The 19,088-nt window shown below is 42.0% G+C and overlaps 1 protein-coding gene across 5 annotated transcripts in view; it reads right to left on the bottom strand.

The window, feature by feature from the left end:
* LOC125761262 (uncharacterized) overlaps positions 1 to 17,658 on the bottom strand; it is a 60,746-nt gene extending 43,088 nt beyond the window's left edge. For 2 of the 5 annotated variants that reach the window (XM_049422226.1, XM_049422227.1), the window contains exons 1-2: positions 15,079 to 17,658; positions 9,484 to 11,007 (exon numbers count right to left, since the gene is read on the bottom strand). In XM_049422226.1, the coding sequence (XP_049278183.1) occupies positions 9,484 to 10,417 (934 nt within the window). In that variant the 5' untranslated portion in view covers positions 10,418 to 11,007; positions 15,079 to 17,658. The remainder of the gene's footprint in view (positions 1 to 9,483; positions 11,008 to 15,078) is intronic. The other 3 variants (XM_049422223.1, XM_049422222.1, XM_049422225.1) reach the window with 3 other exon arrangements.
* Between the last annotated feature and the right edge of the window lie 1,430 nt (positions 17,659 to 19,088).

Genomic DNA, 19,088 nt, shown 5'->3' with positions numbered 1-19,088 from the left:
TTGGAATGAGGGAATGAACGTAATGAGAAACAACAAAAAGGGACAGCTTTGAGACCATCAGGTTTCAGCTGTTGTTGAGTGAGTTGAAAATAGTTTGAACACTGGATTGGATTGCTTTGTGTCGCTACACTCTTAAGTCTTTCGTTTTTGGTGGCTGGAATCTCGTCTTTCGGCATTGTTTTTAAGTTTTAACACAGAGACGAAAAGCTGTCGGATTTCTCGCAAATGTTTTCCATCATGTGTAAGGTGTTGGAAACGTTTTCACTTACATATTTGTTCCCGGCTTTTTTGTGGGTTTCGTGCATGCCGTTCAGCATATTGATAGTGCACTCGTACTCAACATCATATATTTTATCACATTTAATCCCATCGTAATCCATGCTTAAGAACCACTCAAAAACGTGTGATATATTGTCGTTAGCCAAGTATTGCAAAGATTGCATTAGCAAACACTTTCTCCGTGAGCGAAGCACTTTGCTCATGTTTTCCCTCCCAATTGTAAGATGCGTTCAAGAAGAAGATTTCTCATCTGTACACCCCTGGTTCGGTCAGATACCACCCGATCTGAAGAGGGAAGCTCTAATAGCACACACATTATGCAGATGCATCGTTCAGTAGACCACACGCAAACAACTTCAGAGCTAACCCCACTTAACCTTACGAAAAAGTTTCACAGCCTTCTACAAGACCGTAACATCTTGGGTGGGGATCAACCCAATAGTCCCCGGTTCCACCCAAAATGATGCTAACAAATGGGTCTTTTGTTCAAGAATCAAGTAGAACTCTTCACTTCATTGACACTTCTCACAACGAAAGTGTCAACTTACCGATGCACCCCCAATACGGACGGCCGGGTGTTACGGTATTTGACAGGTTTGTATTATCTTGGTAGATTAGATTCGGATACGGTTACACCCGTTCCGTTTTTTTTCTCACTTGGGAATGGAACATTGTATGGGGAGAGCTATTATCACCTTCAGCCCAGAGTTCCGAAGTCTTTAGTCGGAAGTTACTGTTTCGTCTAGGTTATATCGAATCTCTGGAAAACTGAAATCTATCTCACCATCTATTTCTTATGCCTGTATGCTTGATATTTTTTTATGTTTCCTCATGTCCACCTTCAACGTAACTTCACGCGTCTCAATCGTTCACCTTAATGAGTGGCGAATGAAGTGAACGATAAGAAAGCTGATCGCTAATAAGGGAACCACGGATTACGGTCAACCGGTTGCGATCGTAACGCTTTTTTACTAAACAACGAAACATACCGTTCCTCACCGTTTTGGTAGTCAACACAATCAGCTTCTCAAACGCAAAAGCTTTACGATCTGTAACATTCACTGTTAATAGCCACCTCAGGCACCAGCTTTATGCACTGCACGATCGTAAATCAATCGAAATCTATTAACCAGTTCATACACATCCCTTGGAGGTCATAGTCTCGGGTGAGATGGAAAAAACACGCCCAAAATCAATGCATTCTACCAGGAGCGAGTCTTTCGGAGATGTGGAGCGAATTAGATTCCAGTTGTGCTTCCTGTAAACTGGCCTCATAAAATCATCATTCTCATCGCTTGCACTTGCTATGCACGTGAGAGTAGACGATGAATGCCTGGTCTGTAGTGGCGTGGCCACATTCCGCTAGCCAACCAAACCCAACGTCCGATGAAGGGTGATGCTAAGAGATCGCATTACCAAAAACGTAGTACCACCCGTGGGGCAATTCGCATAATTAGGAGACCTATGAGAAAGCTAGCATCACGATCATGGAAGTGTGCGCCTGGTGGCCTAGTCGTGGGTTAAGAGTGTTTGATGTGCAACATATTCCGGTTTTTAATATGATTGACGGCCACGTATAAAAAGACGATACATGGCATTGGAATTCATATCAATTTTGTGTATCTAGCGTGTGTATTCCTTTGTTTTATGCACATTTTAATATCACGTTTGAGTTTTATCAACAAATTTTTGTTTGTTTTTTAAATGGTTTTCGTTGCTTTCATTTCAAAAGATTGAAAAAAGATTGAAGATTGAAACTCATAAGATTTTGCTAAAATATTGCTAAAAATTTTAGGCCATTTCACGGTTCTGATATTGAGCATAAGAAAATCCAAGCGTAAAGTATGCAAGCCACTGCACACGTGTCTATTTAATGACTGTTTTATGTAGGCAGTGCGATAAAACAAATATTAAAGCTAATGGCACGTAAAGAAGAGTAAACCACGCCTCAGATGCGCTTAAATTCCGTGTCTTTTGACCCACATTAAAGTTAATAAAGTCACGCGAAACTAGGAAAAATTGCTCTCCTTATGTCGGATAGTTACAAGCCTTCTAGCTAATATGTTTTGCATAATGTGGTAGACTAATAGAGGAAGATAACAACCATTGCGGTTCGGTTAACCTAGTGAACTTTGAACCCAACTACCAAATTTGCATTACCACCCTAGTGGGTGGGTCTATCAAAACACCAAAAAAAAAAAACATCCGTATACTAGCGTGTCGATATCGGCCATCGAAAGTCAGCATACTAATAAGCGGCACGAGTAGCAAGACGCACACCAACACCGTAATCAAAATCACCCGAAACTCGATTCGGCACAGCGAGGAAGAAAGAGGACATTGACCGCAGACGCACTTACGTCTACTGCTGCTGTGGTTAGTGACGAGAGTTATGTTGCCGGCCAGTACCATGTGCCAACGAATGTGCTTGACCGGTCAAATGCTCATATACAACGGTACGCACAATTTACCTAAACAATCGCACGCGGTTCCGATGGCGGTCACCCGCCAGACGGTGGTAATGTGTGTCATCGAACAGGGATACCGTTCCGATTCCTGGGCATGATTGTACCGGATTCTCTATTAGTAAATTATGCGGAAGTCATAAATCAGCATCGTTTGCAGGCGCGTGGAGGGTGTGCGATACACACCGGAAGGGGATAAAACTGTCACGACGGTGGAAGAGCATCATACGGCAACAAGATTGTGACTGATCTAATTTCGTGTGCCTCTAGCAGCGTGGTTCCGTATAAATAGTGGTAAACGTTTAGGATGAGTTGTGTAGAGAGTTCTGGGCTTCGTACTGGTGTTCTTCCATAGCCATTTGAATTCTTATTAATTTAATGCAGATAAAACCAATTTTCTCTATTAAATAGTACATTCTAAAGCAACACAACTGAGCACTAGGAGCCTAGGAGCCTACAAATTCTCCTAATAATATTACGCACACATTTGTTTGCCTAAGTATTTATGAACGGCATTTCCAATAGAGTTACTTTGTAATTCCAATAGAAACCTCGAAAAGTGCAAATCAATTCATGGTAAGGTTATTACAGGACCTCCAAAAAAATTAAGGAAGAAACAAGAAGTATCAGGTAGGATCATACTTCATGTAAAATTATCCTAAATGTGGAATCAGCATCAATACATATACCTTAGAGTTAATATGTCCTATATCATAACATGTCAAGCTAGAGATAAGTGCTAAATGTGAATTGATGAGACTTTATTCTGGACATCTTTCAAATCGGAATTTAAATTCAATGTCCAAAGTTAGCAAAGTCCAGAGAACCAAGGATTAAAACATCCCCCAAAGTCCCACTAAGAGAGACAACGTAGAATAATATGAGGTTATCAAAACTGATAACTGTTTTTTATACCTGTTTGAATCCATCAATCAGTCTTTTTATTGCCAAGGTGTCCACAAAATGTTAATTGAAAAGATATTTAAAAAAAATGTAGTTTAAAACTTTATTTTACTTCAATTTTACCTCAACAGTTTTCTTCTGTTCTACAAAAATCTAGGCTCTTGATAACTTGTTAACTCATGATCATTACTAATTCTGATGATTAGATAGCGTTTAAGCTGCTCTTACATTATTATCCAGTATTTTCATGAAGTACTGTCGGCGACATTATGGCTACCATGCTCAGTGTTCCAGAAATTGAGTGATTGTTTACAATTCTCCCTAAGATTCCTTTACCCCCGGTAACCTAGCGCTACCACTACAGGGCCATTAATAACTTGAAGTTCCTCTTCAAACTCCTTCACCAATCACCCTCTATTCCTCGAGATGTTTTATTCATCTACTCGAATCATTTCCTCCCATTGCAAATTCAACGCATCACCATTATACGCTTAAACAGTTTCTCACAGTTGCCTGAACCAGCTCAAGCTTTATTCGAAAGAAGAAAAAAAAATGGTGCATCCTAACGAAGCCGGTACCGCTTCCCGTAAATAGGAAAAACATACTTTGCGTCTCATCGAAGAACCGTGAGGACGAATCTTATATTTGTAGAACAAACAACCGTGTGGGGACGGGTGGTACCAGACACGGGTCGGAACGAAGAAGTGGGGAAACCCAAACAAACACACCCCGCCACCCATTTGCCGCCGGCATGTGATGGATGAAATTTGCAACGGTTGACGATCGGAAGTTTCCCCGCTGGAACCGTTCCATCCGTTCAAGCGGTTGCGTGAACGAGCGGCAAAGGAACCGTGACCATGTGAATGGGAAGTGTGAAAAATAAGCACACAAACAAACGCGCTCACGCAGACGCATGTGTTGCAAAACGAAGGCAACAAAATGTTTCGTCCGCTGATGCACCCGACTCCGGACCGGCTGCAGACTTAGCCGTGACTGCAACACGACGATGCAACTGACCTACCGCACCATTTTTTCGCGTAGATATTTTGCATTTTGCACAACGCCGAGTCCGGACATACTCACCGCTCACATCGCAATTGCTTTTCCGATCGGCTTCAGCTACGATCGCGGGTAGGTGACGTTGGTGTGCCGACATTGTCATTCACACATGGTACAGGGCACTAGAGCATATGCAGGCAATGGACGCACGCTGCCTACGTCTCCATTCGACATTGCATTATGCTGTCGCGTCCCATCGGTCTCCGTCTCCGAGCGAGAGGAGTTGGTACTGCGGCAGGTTGAGTGAAGTATACCGGCTGCCAATCGGCATCAGGCGGTGTCATATGCTTTGAAAGTGGAGCCAGTGCTTCAATTTGTTAGACTACACTCATGCCGGATTGATCGATGAAGGGTGAATGGGAGAGAGAAGACAGAAAAAAACACAAAAAGAATGTCTGATGCACGAACAAATGCATTCTATCATTGGCGACTCCATTAGGGAAGATTCTTGGTCCGTTTTTAGTGTGTTTCATTTCTCACTTATTGGTCACGCGTATGCTTCGCCATACATTGTAACGGTGCGCGCTTTTGGTATGCCCTTTGAAGATGTTTCTACAAAGTTTAGTTCTAAGAAGAGCGCACGGAGTTCTAATTTTATTTTATAGCAATTGGTTTCAATATTAGTCAGAATCTTCTACAACATAGGTTTCTTCACGAACTCCAGAAGATGAGCCATTAAAAAGCTTTTATCATAACATTTAAATATTAATTTATAAGAATATACACAAAAGCCTACTTCCAAGAGGATGCCGTCTTGCAAATGAGTTGCGAAATTGATTGCAAGCGGCATAAAATCAACATAGCGTTTAGATAGGGAAATGGAGAAAACAAATGCAAAAAAAAACAAAGCACAACAAAAATAGCATGACAAAATCTGCGATGGAATGGAACATTGGAATTTCGCAAAACGAGAGAATTTACAAGCCGCTCAATTAACATTGTTTAGCAACCATGGTTCAGCGACAAGATTTGGTTTTGTTTTTTTTTGTGTGTATTTTTCAAAATACATGTTTTGTGTTTATCTTAACGTTATATGCGTTTTGTGGTTAAGCTTCTACATTCTTTCCCATACAGGTCGTTGACATAAATGTAAGAATTAGGTTTGACAGCCCTGTAAGGCTATCCGTGACGAAAAAACAGTATAAAAGGAGCTACGAATAGAACGGCAGTCAGTCTCCTTGTGAATTTCAAAACGAAATATCCTGAAATAAAGACTCGAATTTTCCCCCTTTTACATAAATATGGTGTCGATCTTGTTTTTGCACAGCTGTTCTGTTGCACCGTAAGAATGGAGTTTTAATTGGATAAAGCATGAAGTCTTCTACAAAGAGAAGTAAATTTTCTGATTTAGAGTTAACAAAAAATACCCTTCCACGATCTTTCCGCACACAGCTTATTCATACCATCTCCAAAAGTGACACAGACAAGATGTCAGCCATTAGAAAGGGACCATCAGTTCTCCACTTTTTAGACCCATTTTCACTCGCATGCCTTTAAGTGGATGTAGCTCCAAAGCTCAACCTTTCCAGCATCGATCAATTATCGAATGAGCATTGTACTGCAAACATCAGAGATATTGGGTAAATTTGCCTCCATCACTCAAAGTGAACAATCAACGGGTTGCAGTGCTTGGTTTGCCACTCGTTGACAGCGGGATGCAATAATCTATCCACCATCTGCGGCTGTCCAACTATCGCCGCATGAAGAGGTACTAATGCTTCACCGACATAGGCATACAAGAAAGCATCCCTTGAGCACAGCTTATCGGAGGGATAAAATCATCCCAAAAAGCGGTGTTTGAGACCTTGCGGGTGTGAAATAATGTTTACATCTTCTCACCCAAACCACCGACTGTCACTGGTAAGGAAACAAGTTTCGTGCCACATTCCTGACGCGTGTCACGAGAAATCACAGTCCCAGATCACTGTTGGATGTGATGCTGGGTCTCTCCCGTGGATTATCCAACGGTAAACCGGACCGCTGGAAAATGCATTCTCAATCGATACCGGACATCGATGTTGAAGGGCCAAATTATTGAGGCTATTTGGTGTCTAAACTTTTTTTTCTTCTGGCCGTTTGATGATTTAGAAACGATAACTGCAAACGAAACATCGTGATCGTGTGTGCAAACACCGGCAGGAAGCTGGGATACTAAATGAAACCCCAAAATATCACACTGGGTCGAACAGGTTTCACCGTAAAGGTGTGTCTGGATGAAGGGAACAACAGTAATCTTTGAAGCTTTTCAATCGGACTTCAGGTGCTCAAGGTTCGCTCAAGGTTTTGTGTGATTTAGTGAAAGTTTCCGAGAAAAGATTCTACATGGTGGGTCGAAGAGTTTTAGAAAAAGTTCTCAAACGACAAATCCATAAATCAAAATAAATCGCTCCGAATCCGAATGGTGAATCCATCCAAGGCCAAACAGATTTACAACCATTCATTCGGCAGTAGACTTCCTAAAATAACTCCCCGGTGGGACATTTTTATGGGGATTCTCTTTTACAAAAAATATATAGAATTCTTCATTTCTCGACTGTTTTGGATGAAGGCTTCAATAAAATCACTCAAATAACTAAAGTCCTCCGATACAAACCGGTAAGCATTCGAATTGTCAAGTAATTGATTATGTCGATCGGTGACCATAAATCACGTGAAGAACCGATCCAATCATAGTGAAGATGTTGTTGATTGCTGTTTGGAAGAGTCATCTCTGTATTTTTAACTTGATCTGGGTTTTTCCAACTCTTTGTAATAAAAGATCCCGAAAGAAACAACAAAACTCAGGAAAAGTGCTAACAAAAATGGCGCCCTGATGTTCCTATTTCCCCACAAAATTTCACAATGCAGCAACATCGCCACACCTTCGCCAAGCAAATAGGTAATCGAGCACATCCATACTTCCCACCACCCGTTCCGTTAGCATATAGTGCGTTCCAGCTCGAGGTTTTATTGATGTTCCAGTTTTTTGCTAATTAGTATGCAAACGAAACATGTCAATCGACAAGCTCAAATCAGTCACCGGCCGACTGTCATTTGAAGCTGATTTAATTCACAACCGCCCGAAACGCAATCGATCGTTGCCGATCGTGTCGAATCGCTGTTGTTTGTATGATTCATTTACAAATCGTGGCGTGTAGAATGCTGCACGTTTTGTAAATCATTAAATCGGCTGCTACCCCGTACTATGGGTGTAGCATTACGGATTTACGGAAACACGAAGCAACCGTTTGGAACCGTTAACGAAACAAAACACACATGAAGTGAGGATTTTGTAAAAAAACAGTATGTGTTTTTTTTTGTTGTTGTATACCTTCATTTTTAAACTGGTGATACAAACATAGGCACAAGTGAAGTTTGAAATGTTTTGGGACAGTATTGAAAGAGTGCCTTTCATGATAGTTCACGCCTGTAACCCCATTTCACAGCCAGGTGAAAATCAGTCACAGTTAGCAAGGGTGTAGAAATTAACAACTTCCCAGCGACTCTGACCACTCGAAACTATGCTGCTATATATGACTGGAAGAGTTCAACGGTTTAGGTCTTTAGGCACGTCTCAGTGCGAGAAATTCCATCCAATATTCCTGGTAATGCGCATCACAACGATCGGTCCCACAACCTCGTGGAGGTGTTGTGGCTAATTCTGCTTGCAATATATCTTTATGCCGTGCGTGCCTTGTGCAACTAAAAGACAGCACACTGGTACGATGCCATGGATGTAGCCAAAAAGAAGCTTTCTGATGTGTCATGTTACCTTCGTCTCATCTCCAACAGATGATCACGAACGATCCCCTACGTCAAGCTAATGAGCTTCGCGGAGGCTGATGTTGATTTGGGTGTTAACAAACTTTTTCTGAATAAAATAAAATATCCTCATCGCTTTGACAGCTATAATAGCTAGCAATAGCACAAACGAGCTGTTCGCTCAACAAACCCTTCTTTCCACGATGTTGATGATTGGATAATTGATTTGATTTCCACCCCGCTGATGTCACTTAACATCATCAACAGTAAGATTGATGATACCTTTCACCATATCAGTAGCAGACATTGGAAAGCTCCTCACCATCTAACTCTCCAGAATATAGACTATCATCCAAATTATGGGATCCATTTCACGAAATTGCAAATTTAATTAAGTCGCGAAAATCGCAAGCCGTCTTTAATTTCGTACGTTGAACTTTTCGCCGAGCGATCTAACGGTCGCTCGCTAATCTATCATTCCCATTCGTTAGTTATTCGATTTATTGGATAAATATGAAAATATTTTAAAAATAACCTCAATCCACGATCGCTCGATTGTGCATAAAAAAGGCGAAATGAAACCTGTTCGTGACAAATACCACAAAAAGCGGCGATAGGAGTTTCTTGTCTCATTCGTTTCTTGTGTCGAATATCGTGTCTGTAGACAGTGAACGCATTCGGAATTCATTTCGAAATGGATAAAAATTTGCCAAAAAATATACAATTCATCAAAGATCATCAGCTTATTTAAAATACATATACAAAGATATGAATGTTTGTAAACAAGCTTAAAAAATATTATTTTCATCGTGTCGCTGATATTGGAATATTTTAAATCGGTTTACCCCACCTTTATGTCCAGAGTTGGCAATGGTTTCAAAAAGTTCAAAATCGCTTCTGCTTAAATTAGCGCACGATCGAACGATACAAGCGGTTCTAAGCTGACTGCCTGAAAAAGGTATAATATTTCAACAATGCTCCGAAATGGCAATGTTTTTTCTCCTACATTCCGGTCGTCCGGTGAAAGGATACTCACTGTAGTCGCTGAGATCATCGTACGTGCCGTTGACGGTACCGTCGGGCAGCAGCTGTATGTAGCGGTTCTTGATGAACAGCTGGATCTTGCGTGTCGCACCGGTTATATGCGACAGGTTGGCAGAACGTTCGTTCCGCTCGAGATTCGATTCATTGTTTCGGTGATGCTGCTGCTGCTGCTGTTGATGAGGATGATGATGTCGGCCACCGCCACCTCGTCGCCCATGCCACACACCCGTCCCGTTCTGTGGACCAACGGACCCAACCTGATGCTGGTGACGGTGAGGATTGGCGGACGCTGCCTCGCGTCTACTTCGTACCAGCACAGACGATGGATCCGTGTCATCGAACTTGGCGTTTGCACGGACGGGCGCGTTATCCTGCGCGGAGGGATCGAGCACACTCGATTGGGACTTATTTTTATCGATCGGTTCTATTAAATAATCACGCGCGTCGCGTACGGCGCTATTTTCGCGCGACGGTAAATTTAACTGCACTGCACTCACTGCACTCTGTCTTCGTTCGTACGGTTCAACTGTTGGTGTCGGTTGGGCGATCGGACTGAGGGCACGCAACAAGCGATAAAACTCACTGACTCGCCGGCTCTTCCGACTCTCCGATTCTGCTGGTTCCTGCTGCTGCTGCTGCTGCTGTTCCTGGCCCTGTTGCTGCCGTTCACTGCCGAGTCCGAGCGGGACGTGCTGCCGTTTAGCCGTCAACGTACCCACCCCATTCGTCCACGGTTGCAGCGGTACCGGTAGTACGGCGGCCGCTGGATGGGGTCGGGTCGGTGGCACTATGTCCCAGGGAGCGGTCGGCGGAACAACCGGCAACGGTTTCGGCATGGTGGCGCAGCAGGGAGGCCAGACGAGGATCACCAACAGGAGGGCGCCCAGCAGGGCCAGGGCCCTCCGACGAATCCTGCCACTGAGCATGAACCTTCACCGGCCTCTCGTGGAGCGACGTCCACGGGCACCTGCACACACTCACATAGATGCGTCTCACCGACACCGACACGGACGCACACAGAGACACACGGGAACACTGAGCAAATTTGCAACGTAAGGATCTAGCAAGCACGCACGGAATTCACTTCAACACTTGCAACAATGGCACGTCGGAAGGAACTGGCCAGTGCGTGGCCCAGTTCTAGATGCACCTGCACATTACACTGCCCGCAGCACACTACATACGTCCCGTGCGCTGCCAGACCGCGTCCCATCATCCTTCGGGCGGCCTTCAACGTGTGTGGCGGGTGCAGCAGCAGCTGCCGTGTGCCTCCGGGACGCACGGAACGCACGCACGCACGGAATGTTGTCGTACACGCCGTACCGCTTGCTGCCACCGCCTCCTAAAGCCGTACCGCGGCGGGAGTGTATGGTTACGGTCGGACCCAATCCTACCGGCCATAGCACATCGTGCAGACGCACGTCAGCATTAGCGCGTGGTGATGCTGTGGCACAAGCTTCCTATCACCACTAGATGTTGTTGTGTTTGCCAGTGGACACACACCGAGAGAAAAGCACTGAAAATGGACAGAGAGAAAGAAAAAAAAAACACGTGTAAAGGATAGAGAAAAGATCAGTCGACTAGAGCGACTAAGGGGATGGTATTGTGGCAGAAAATCAAATAAACTATGCTAATGGAGAACGATGGCAATCTGCATATTGTTGTTACGATCGGTATGAATAAAACATCCACACGGGGGATGTGTGTGTGTATGTGTTCCTGTGTAAGGCCAAAACGTAGAAATTCCAAACAATCATGTAGAGAAATGGACTATCGGAGATCGCGATCGGTCGCGATCGGTTTTGATGCTTTAGATTTTGCAAAAGATGTTGGAGTGTATTATCAAAGTTTGATCCAAGATATTGTACTACCCACCCTGTATCTTGTAGTAAGGGACAATGGGATGTTGGGAGAGGAAGATGGGCGTTAAAAGGCTTACTGAAACGGTGACTCGTCCATATCTCTTTACATGCAAATAACAACTTGTAAAGTTGGGCGGAAACACGAAATTAAAATGCTAAACAATTCCACAAAAGCCGAACAACCCAATCCAGTTTGACGGCTGGTGGGAGCACAAAATTGATTGATAAAAAATGTAATCAGCTCAGAAACATCCCTTAAAAAAGATCCTTTATGAATGATTACCGCACTCATGCAAATCTCTTTCTTTTCTTCCATAATATTTTACGATATTTTTAAATCGCAGAAATTTCTCTTTTTCGAGATCAATTCAGAAAAAAATGGAATGGAATCTGGAATCTACTGCTTGGGAATGTTTTACCGTAGTTTTATTTTTAACGCCTACCACAAAACAAAAACAAATAAAAGCTACTCTATTCAAACACCATCCAATAAAAAAAAACCCAAACTAACAGAGAACAAATTCCTGATGGTTAATACTTTCTCCTATAGGTAAGATGCTGCTTTCCCCAATATAATACACGATTCGCTTCATTGTTCGCCACCGCCAAACAACACAAGAAGCATGTCTCGAAAGGCTACAATTTAAATTAATCACCCCGATCGTAATCTACCTGCCTACCGGCGTTGTGGTGTGCGCAGATAAGTAGCGAGATCGCCATTTTCATTACCATCAACGGATAATGGTGGCGCTGTCGTCCGATAATTTAGTGCATGACGTACGTATTCGATCCGCACCGCAAACCGCTTGCTCTTGTTGTGTGAGATTTTTTACGCCGTGTCACAGCATCACTCGCTGTGAGAAAGGATCATCGGCGATTAAAGGGACATGATTAAATGTGGACCATAGGCAGCGATCGTTCACCAAAAATTTGTGAGCAAGGATCACGTGGTCAAGAGTTGTACGAAGGGTAATGTAAATTGGCTCGTCTTTGCCACGCCGAGAGACGCGGTACTGCATCGCACGAGCGTGAGCAAGAGAGAGGTCATTGGCACGTTAATATACATTTTCATTTATCGCCATGTACCGCGTGTATTGCTTGCGCGGTGCCGCTCGCAGAAATGTCACTTAAATTTGCGCGTGCACTTGCCTGTTGGTGATAGACATTTTTAAACTAACACACGCACACCAGCATCTGTTTCGCTATCGTTATCAGCTGCGCTTGTCAACGCGATGTACCTGTGCGTTTGGGCTTCCATTGACACACGTGTTGGTCCATCGGACTTCCACACTTTGCTGGCAGTTCCGTGCACTCTTTCACTTCTACCGCGGATATCTACACGTTCCCAATTCTGGTCCACCGTTACTGCTTATAAGACTTCTTGACGATCCATCATCCGTAACAGACAGGAACCTCTAGATTTATCTCTGTTTGTCTGTCTCTTTACCTCTCGCTCGCTGTTTATGGATAAATTCCAAATCGACTTCACTGCAGATTTGTTCTTTTAAAACAAGCACTTCGCTATTCGTTATCTTGATGTACAGGAGAGGAAAAAAAACCTGCACTTTTGTAAATAAAAAACAGTCTACGAAATATTCGACTGTACGACTTAATTTGGGCTCTTATTTAACATTATGCGTCACCCCCTACCCACAATTGTGTGTCGAAATTGTTCGGCGTTTCACGACGAAGAGACTTTAAACACATACCCCAATGGTAAGTGAAACAAATTCCTCCGACAATCAGCACTTGTTGATGGGGAAATAACTTTCCGAATGGCTAGGCGTTAATTGATGCTGTTTATGTGATTGCGTGCCAACGCAAGATCGTGCAAAAATCGTTTATTTTTGGCATATTATAGACTTTAAATGGAAGATCTATTTCTGGATCGTAATCGATATTAATGTTTTGTTCGTGTTTAGCAAAAAGATTCATTAAGAAATCGGTCTGAACCCATCTCACCTTTCACCGGATGTGTTCCGCACCGAACCAGACACACCGAACGTTTTGCAAACGTAATTGACATTTAAATTCTTGTCAAGTGTTTTTCACTCTTTCTCTCTCGCTATCACTCTGTCCCGTTCGTTTATTTCCCTGTATTTTCTACATTACCAATGCGTCTGATAGGATGAGACGCCTGCAACGGCAAACTTTTCGCTCGATTGCATAATTGTTGCGAACGAACCGCGTGTCGAGGGGCCAAGAGCCAAAGCATTTAGATGAAAATGAGCTGCCGAGCAATATTTGACAGAATGATGTCAGCTTAAACTTGTGTCAAGGGATGCGTCGAGATGGCACAGATTTAATTCTTACTCACTTCCTAGTGGAATGAATAAATTGTTACTTCAATTATGGTTCAATTCGTTAAAGGGATAAACTTGGAACTATGATTCCATTATTTTCTTAAGCTATTACCACCAGTTTCAAACATCCCCTCAGTCCATATAACACTCTAACAAAACGCCATTACGGAGTACTTTTGCCAAAAAAATCGTACCCTTATAGCAATTGAAAAGAAATCCCAACAAAACTGTCAAACCTAATAAGTCGAACTCGCATGTACAACTGCTAGGACAGCGAACATAGACAGCGTTTTCCAGTAAAAGCATTGTCAGTGCAAAGCAGTGCCTTTTCGATCTCTGCACGCCATCCTGGACATCTCTGGAAGTTGTCTCTAAAGTTCTGGAACTGATGCCGTGTGGACAACCCAACAATGAAAAAATGTTGAAGGAAGTGGTCACAAACATGCAGCCGGAAACGTTACGTTAAGATGTGAAGATGCGGAAAACATGCCACCAGTGAAATGTAAAAGTGTCTTCATGTCGCAACAAATGGTACTGCGTCTGGGTCTTTTCCTCTTCCCTTTATCAGAATGCATCCGTAACTCCGAACTTCGTTTTTGGGGCGCCGCTCCAAAGGAGTGGTGTTCATTTGCTTTTAATGTACATGAGTAAGTTTCAAACGAATCTAAAGAAACCACAGCAAAACGAAAGAAAAGAGAAAATCTCACATTGGCTCGCGCACAACGAAGTTTACCCAACAAAATCAGCCACCAAAACGAAATGGTTACCTGAATTGAGCTGAACTGCGAGTCTCAGCAGAAAGATACGAAGAATGATCGCAACAAACAACAGAAAAGCAAGATTTGCACCAAAAGACACTCGTCGAATGGACAGAAAATTGGGGAAGAACCGAAAGGAAAACCTGCCAAAAAACTTTGGGTACACATTTCTCCCATTTTTTTCTGTCGGATGGGGACAACACGGACAAAAGGGTAACGCATGTCACGCGTACGCCCGGACCTGTTTCGTGTGGTTCTTGTACGGCTTAATAATCCCGTTTCTGACGAGCTGTTGTGTGGAAGTCAATTGTACAATCCTTTAAAAAAGTTCCAAGATGTGTATTCCCTTTGGTGGGTGCGTGTTAAAATTAGTCGCACTGCACTCATGTAAACGAAACAAAAAAAATGGAGGGGCGCATTTCACGCCTCTTGTAGTACGGTATTACGTGATGGCATCTCCGTTTTACCATACCGATCGGTAAACGATCTTTCACACACAATTTTGTTATTGCATTTTAATTATATCTTTGCATTTGATTATTTTACGATTTGACGATTAATTTCCATTAATGGCTTTTAATTCAACACACTAATTACTGCAACGAACACTTTACGTGAAGCTAAACATTGCCCCCAAAAAATCACGTTTTCAGTCACACTTTACCTTTGATTCGCTCGTTTCGCTTCCACTGTTGAGATAACGCTGATTACAAGACCACAATCGTAGAACCAATTCACCGTTCGTTTATGCACTTTTTTTAACAACAACTTGGGATTTTGATGTTTTCTTCTTTTATACACGGTTTTCCAAAACTTTATTTTTTGTTTCACAAATTTAGTACGAAATTTTTAACTTCACTTTGTTTCCCTATTTATTTCACTTTTGTTACCATAATTACCCATCACATCCCCTTGCAACGCTTAGTTTACAACACTTTTTTTTCGATTTAATATTCGGTAAATTTTTTATTGCACCATCTATGAACAGAATAACAAACACCGATCACAATTAATAGAGAATTTATTTTCCTTCTTAAACTGATATTGCTTTGCTTTTATTTATCTCTCCACCTGCAACTTCACTTCAATTGTTCCGTTTTTTTTGGCATCAAACTGTGTATCACCATGATTGTGCCGAATCTAGGCTTACGGGTACACCAAAGTACCGAAGAAAGGAACGTTCCCTAGCAGCAACAAGACCATAAAAAACGCCAGAAAAAAATGATAAGTGATAAGATCATTACGAGGGTGTTTTATGTAATGCTACTAAAAACAAGGTGTGACTATTTAATTCTTCATTAAAAAATCTCGTTCTACAAAACCATTCTTCCTGGTTCAATAAATTGCAGTAACAATTAAACGCCATTTTCTTACAATGTTTTACTGTCACGAAAGGGGAAAAAAGGGGAGCATATTTGTCATATGCTCGACCCGAGTCTCTAAGTGACAGGAATGCTCGATTGATGAATGAAACAAAAAGTAACACACAGGAACAATTAGTTTGCCGAGGTTTGCAAAAAAAAAGACAGAATCCCACGGCTAGCAGAGAAGCCGGCGGAAACCACAACCGAACCGACACTAATTTCGAAAATATATCCAATCGGTTTTTAATGAGCCAAAGTTCGGGCGTGCGCGTACATCGCGCACGTTTCGCGTACGGTGTACACACTCCGCTGGTGGGGCTGTCTGTCGATCTTGTCTCGGCGCGCAGATCGCGAAAAAGTGAATTTTGCGCGAAAACTGTGAATCCTCTATTTTTGCTATGTTTTTCGTGGCTTTTTTTTTCTTTCTGCTCTTTCGTTACACTTTAACTCGTACGGTCGTGGTAAATGTTGGTCGCGGACGCGGAAACCTGTGCATCAGTGCTTGTGTCTAGGGCCCGTGCCAAACCGTGGTGTGTGTGTGTGTGTGTTAAGCACTGGCTTTAGCAGAATCATCTGTTTTACATAACAAACCGCGGACGAACGATTGGAGGCTGTAGTTTTTTGCTGACATTCGCTGGTTAATACATATAACATAGCCTGTTCCTTGCGTATCTCCGGTCCGTCCTCTGCTTTTCGAGGTCACGCACGGAACAATCGGTAAAGCATTAAGAAAGTAGCTCTCTAAAACATCGCCGTAAAACGACCGGTATTTGGAAGATTCGCACTTTTTTATGATTCCAGATTCCACCCTTTCACTCCCATCTTTAGCACAGCGACGATCGGACGTGTGATGATCCTCTGCTTTGAACACACAGATCAACCGAATTGAAACGATCGTCCGGTAGCGATAGTTTGACCTCGATCCTCTCACACAAACACGCATACTTCGGTACGTCTTTCATTCACAATTTTTGCCACAGAATTCACCTTGCCAGTCACGAAACGTGAGAAGATGCCCGGAAAGGAAAATGGAATCGAAGATGAAAGCAATTTAGCATCGAACGCGTTCCGATCACGTATTATTACAACCACGATTTGGCTATTTCAAATCTAAGGAAGCCAACGAACTGTTGCCATGCCGGGTGCAACCACTAATTAATTCACCGCCTAGGAAATTAACTGGACTGCAGCACGTTGTAATTCAAACTTTAGGCTACTTTTCACTTCATTTAACTTTTTCTCCAAACACTGTCTAGGCGAAACAACGGCTCAACAACCACCCATCCTCGGTTCGGTTCTGATAAAACGTTCAACATCATCCGGCACTGAAAAATCACTGGAACCGTGGGAATGGAGAAAAAGAATCGAACGCGCGAAAACCGACACCCGGTTTCTGTATGCCAGGGGCGACAGGGAGATAAACTTATCTTTACGCAAAAAAAAACATAAAACATTTACGCCAAAAACACCCGATACACCGACACAATGATGAGCACACCTTTTCGTAAGGCGCAGGCATCCACCCGTGCCGTGGTGGAAAAGTTGTCGCGAGAACACAAACTGAAACAAGCGGACACGAAAGTACCGATCGCGACCGATGATGCGGTGACGGTTGTTGTTCGAAAACTGGCTCGCTGTACGGCCCACCAACTGCACGCACGCATCCAGCTCGGCTGATGATGTCGAGTGTAGTAATTCGAACGTTCACGACTTTCGTTGAATGAAATGAACGGAATGAACGGTACGCAACTTCATTTTTAACCCCGTTGCGGGATGAACTGTACAAACCGAAGGGTGCACGAAGATCTCACGAGGGGGATGCTTAGGTTGTGCTCTACTATTCTGGCAGCCCTGTACCCTTTAATTGGTAACCTTTTTATTACGGTAAAGCAAATGTTTCATTTATATTAATAATTATATTATATTATTATATTATTTTTTATCATATTAGTTAAAAATGTGTTTGTGAAATTAAGATCCAACATTTAGTAGCCAATATTGTGTAAACAAATTTATAGTTAATTTGTAAACGTTTTTTTTTATAGAAGCAAAAAAGTGTAACAGTTATTAGAACTGAAATTAAATTATTTTTTGTTAATTTTTAAGATCTTTCTTTTATTGTGCGTCCGTGATGTGGGTCCATAGTGTGTTATAATTTATCTTTCACTGAAAGAGCTCACACGGTATTTGAATTCACTCCCAGCATCTCACGCATTTCCTCATCGCTGGATCGCATGGTTAGAGACGAAAGAATTCCTTTGGAATCCAAGTCCCTATAAGACTCTATATCACATTCTCATTTCAATGTCTTCTTCATTCTTCATGTCATGTTGTTTTAAGTAATTCTTGTTTAAGTTTAAATAATTCTAGCAAAAAAAATCTAGTTTTAAAGGAAAAGGATCTTCATTATTCCTGATGCACTTCAAAAAGAAATTACTGTGTTCGGCCAAATAAATCTCTAAGTTTTAAACTAACGGTCTTGGCAACTCGTATTTGCTGTAAAGCATCACATTTTAAATAAAGATTAAGTGCTTATGAAATAAAAATTTTCTAATCGTTATTGGAGTTTAAAAACAGAACTGTTTTTTTCTCATTTTTGAATGACGTTAAACATGTTTGTCAAAACGTTAAACGTTACCTTTAACGTTAAACAGACTAGAAAAATCCAAAATAGTGACGATAGTTCAAACGCGCTCGATTGCTTCTATGGACGTCCACGCATCCAACTCGACTGATGGTTTCCAGTCTAATGATTTGGATGCCTAAATCTTTCTTTGAACGAAATGCATGGAATGAACACAAAGCGTACGGCATCTTCACGAGTTGCTCAAGCAGCGAACGAATATCCGAACGTTACACGAAGTGTTACGCTTAGGCCGTGCTCTGTTGGAAACGATTGAGTGACCACAAATTCACAAAAAAAAGTTAATGTTTTACAAAAAATGAATAAATAAATAGATGTTTTTATTTATGTACAAAATTATTTTACATTACTGTTAATGTTTCCTCATGTTTTGCTATGATTTGCTTTATTTTCTTTACAAAAAATATAGCTTTCACCCATTTTTTTGTCTTATGAACACCGTGAGTTACCATATGCAACATTATGAATCAAAGAACTCATTTTCCACCAAATAGCTCACGCATGAAGATTGCACTTTCTTTTCGTCTCACCATTGCTTCCACAACGATCTTTTTCGATTTTTCAACAAAATTTGTTGCACCGAATGCACGAAACAGGTTTAAATAAATATTTTGTTCTTGTGTAGTTTAAATACTAGTTTTGCTCACAGAAAATAACACTAATATA

Source organism: Anopheles funestus, chromosome 2RL, assembly GCF_943734845.2.
Source record: "Anopheles funestus chromosome 2RL, idAnoFuneDA-416_04, whole genome shotgun sequence".
In the NCBI taxonomy this organism is placed as follows: domain Eukaryota; kingdom Metazoa; phylum Arthropoda; class Insecta; order Diptera; family Culicidae; genus Anopheles; species Anopheles funestus.
This window is presented reverse-complemented; position numbering and strand designations above follow the sequence as displayed.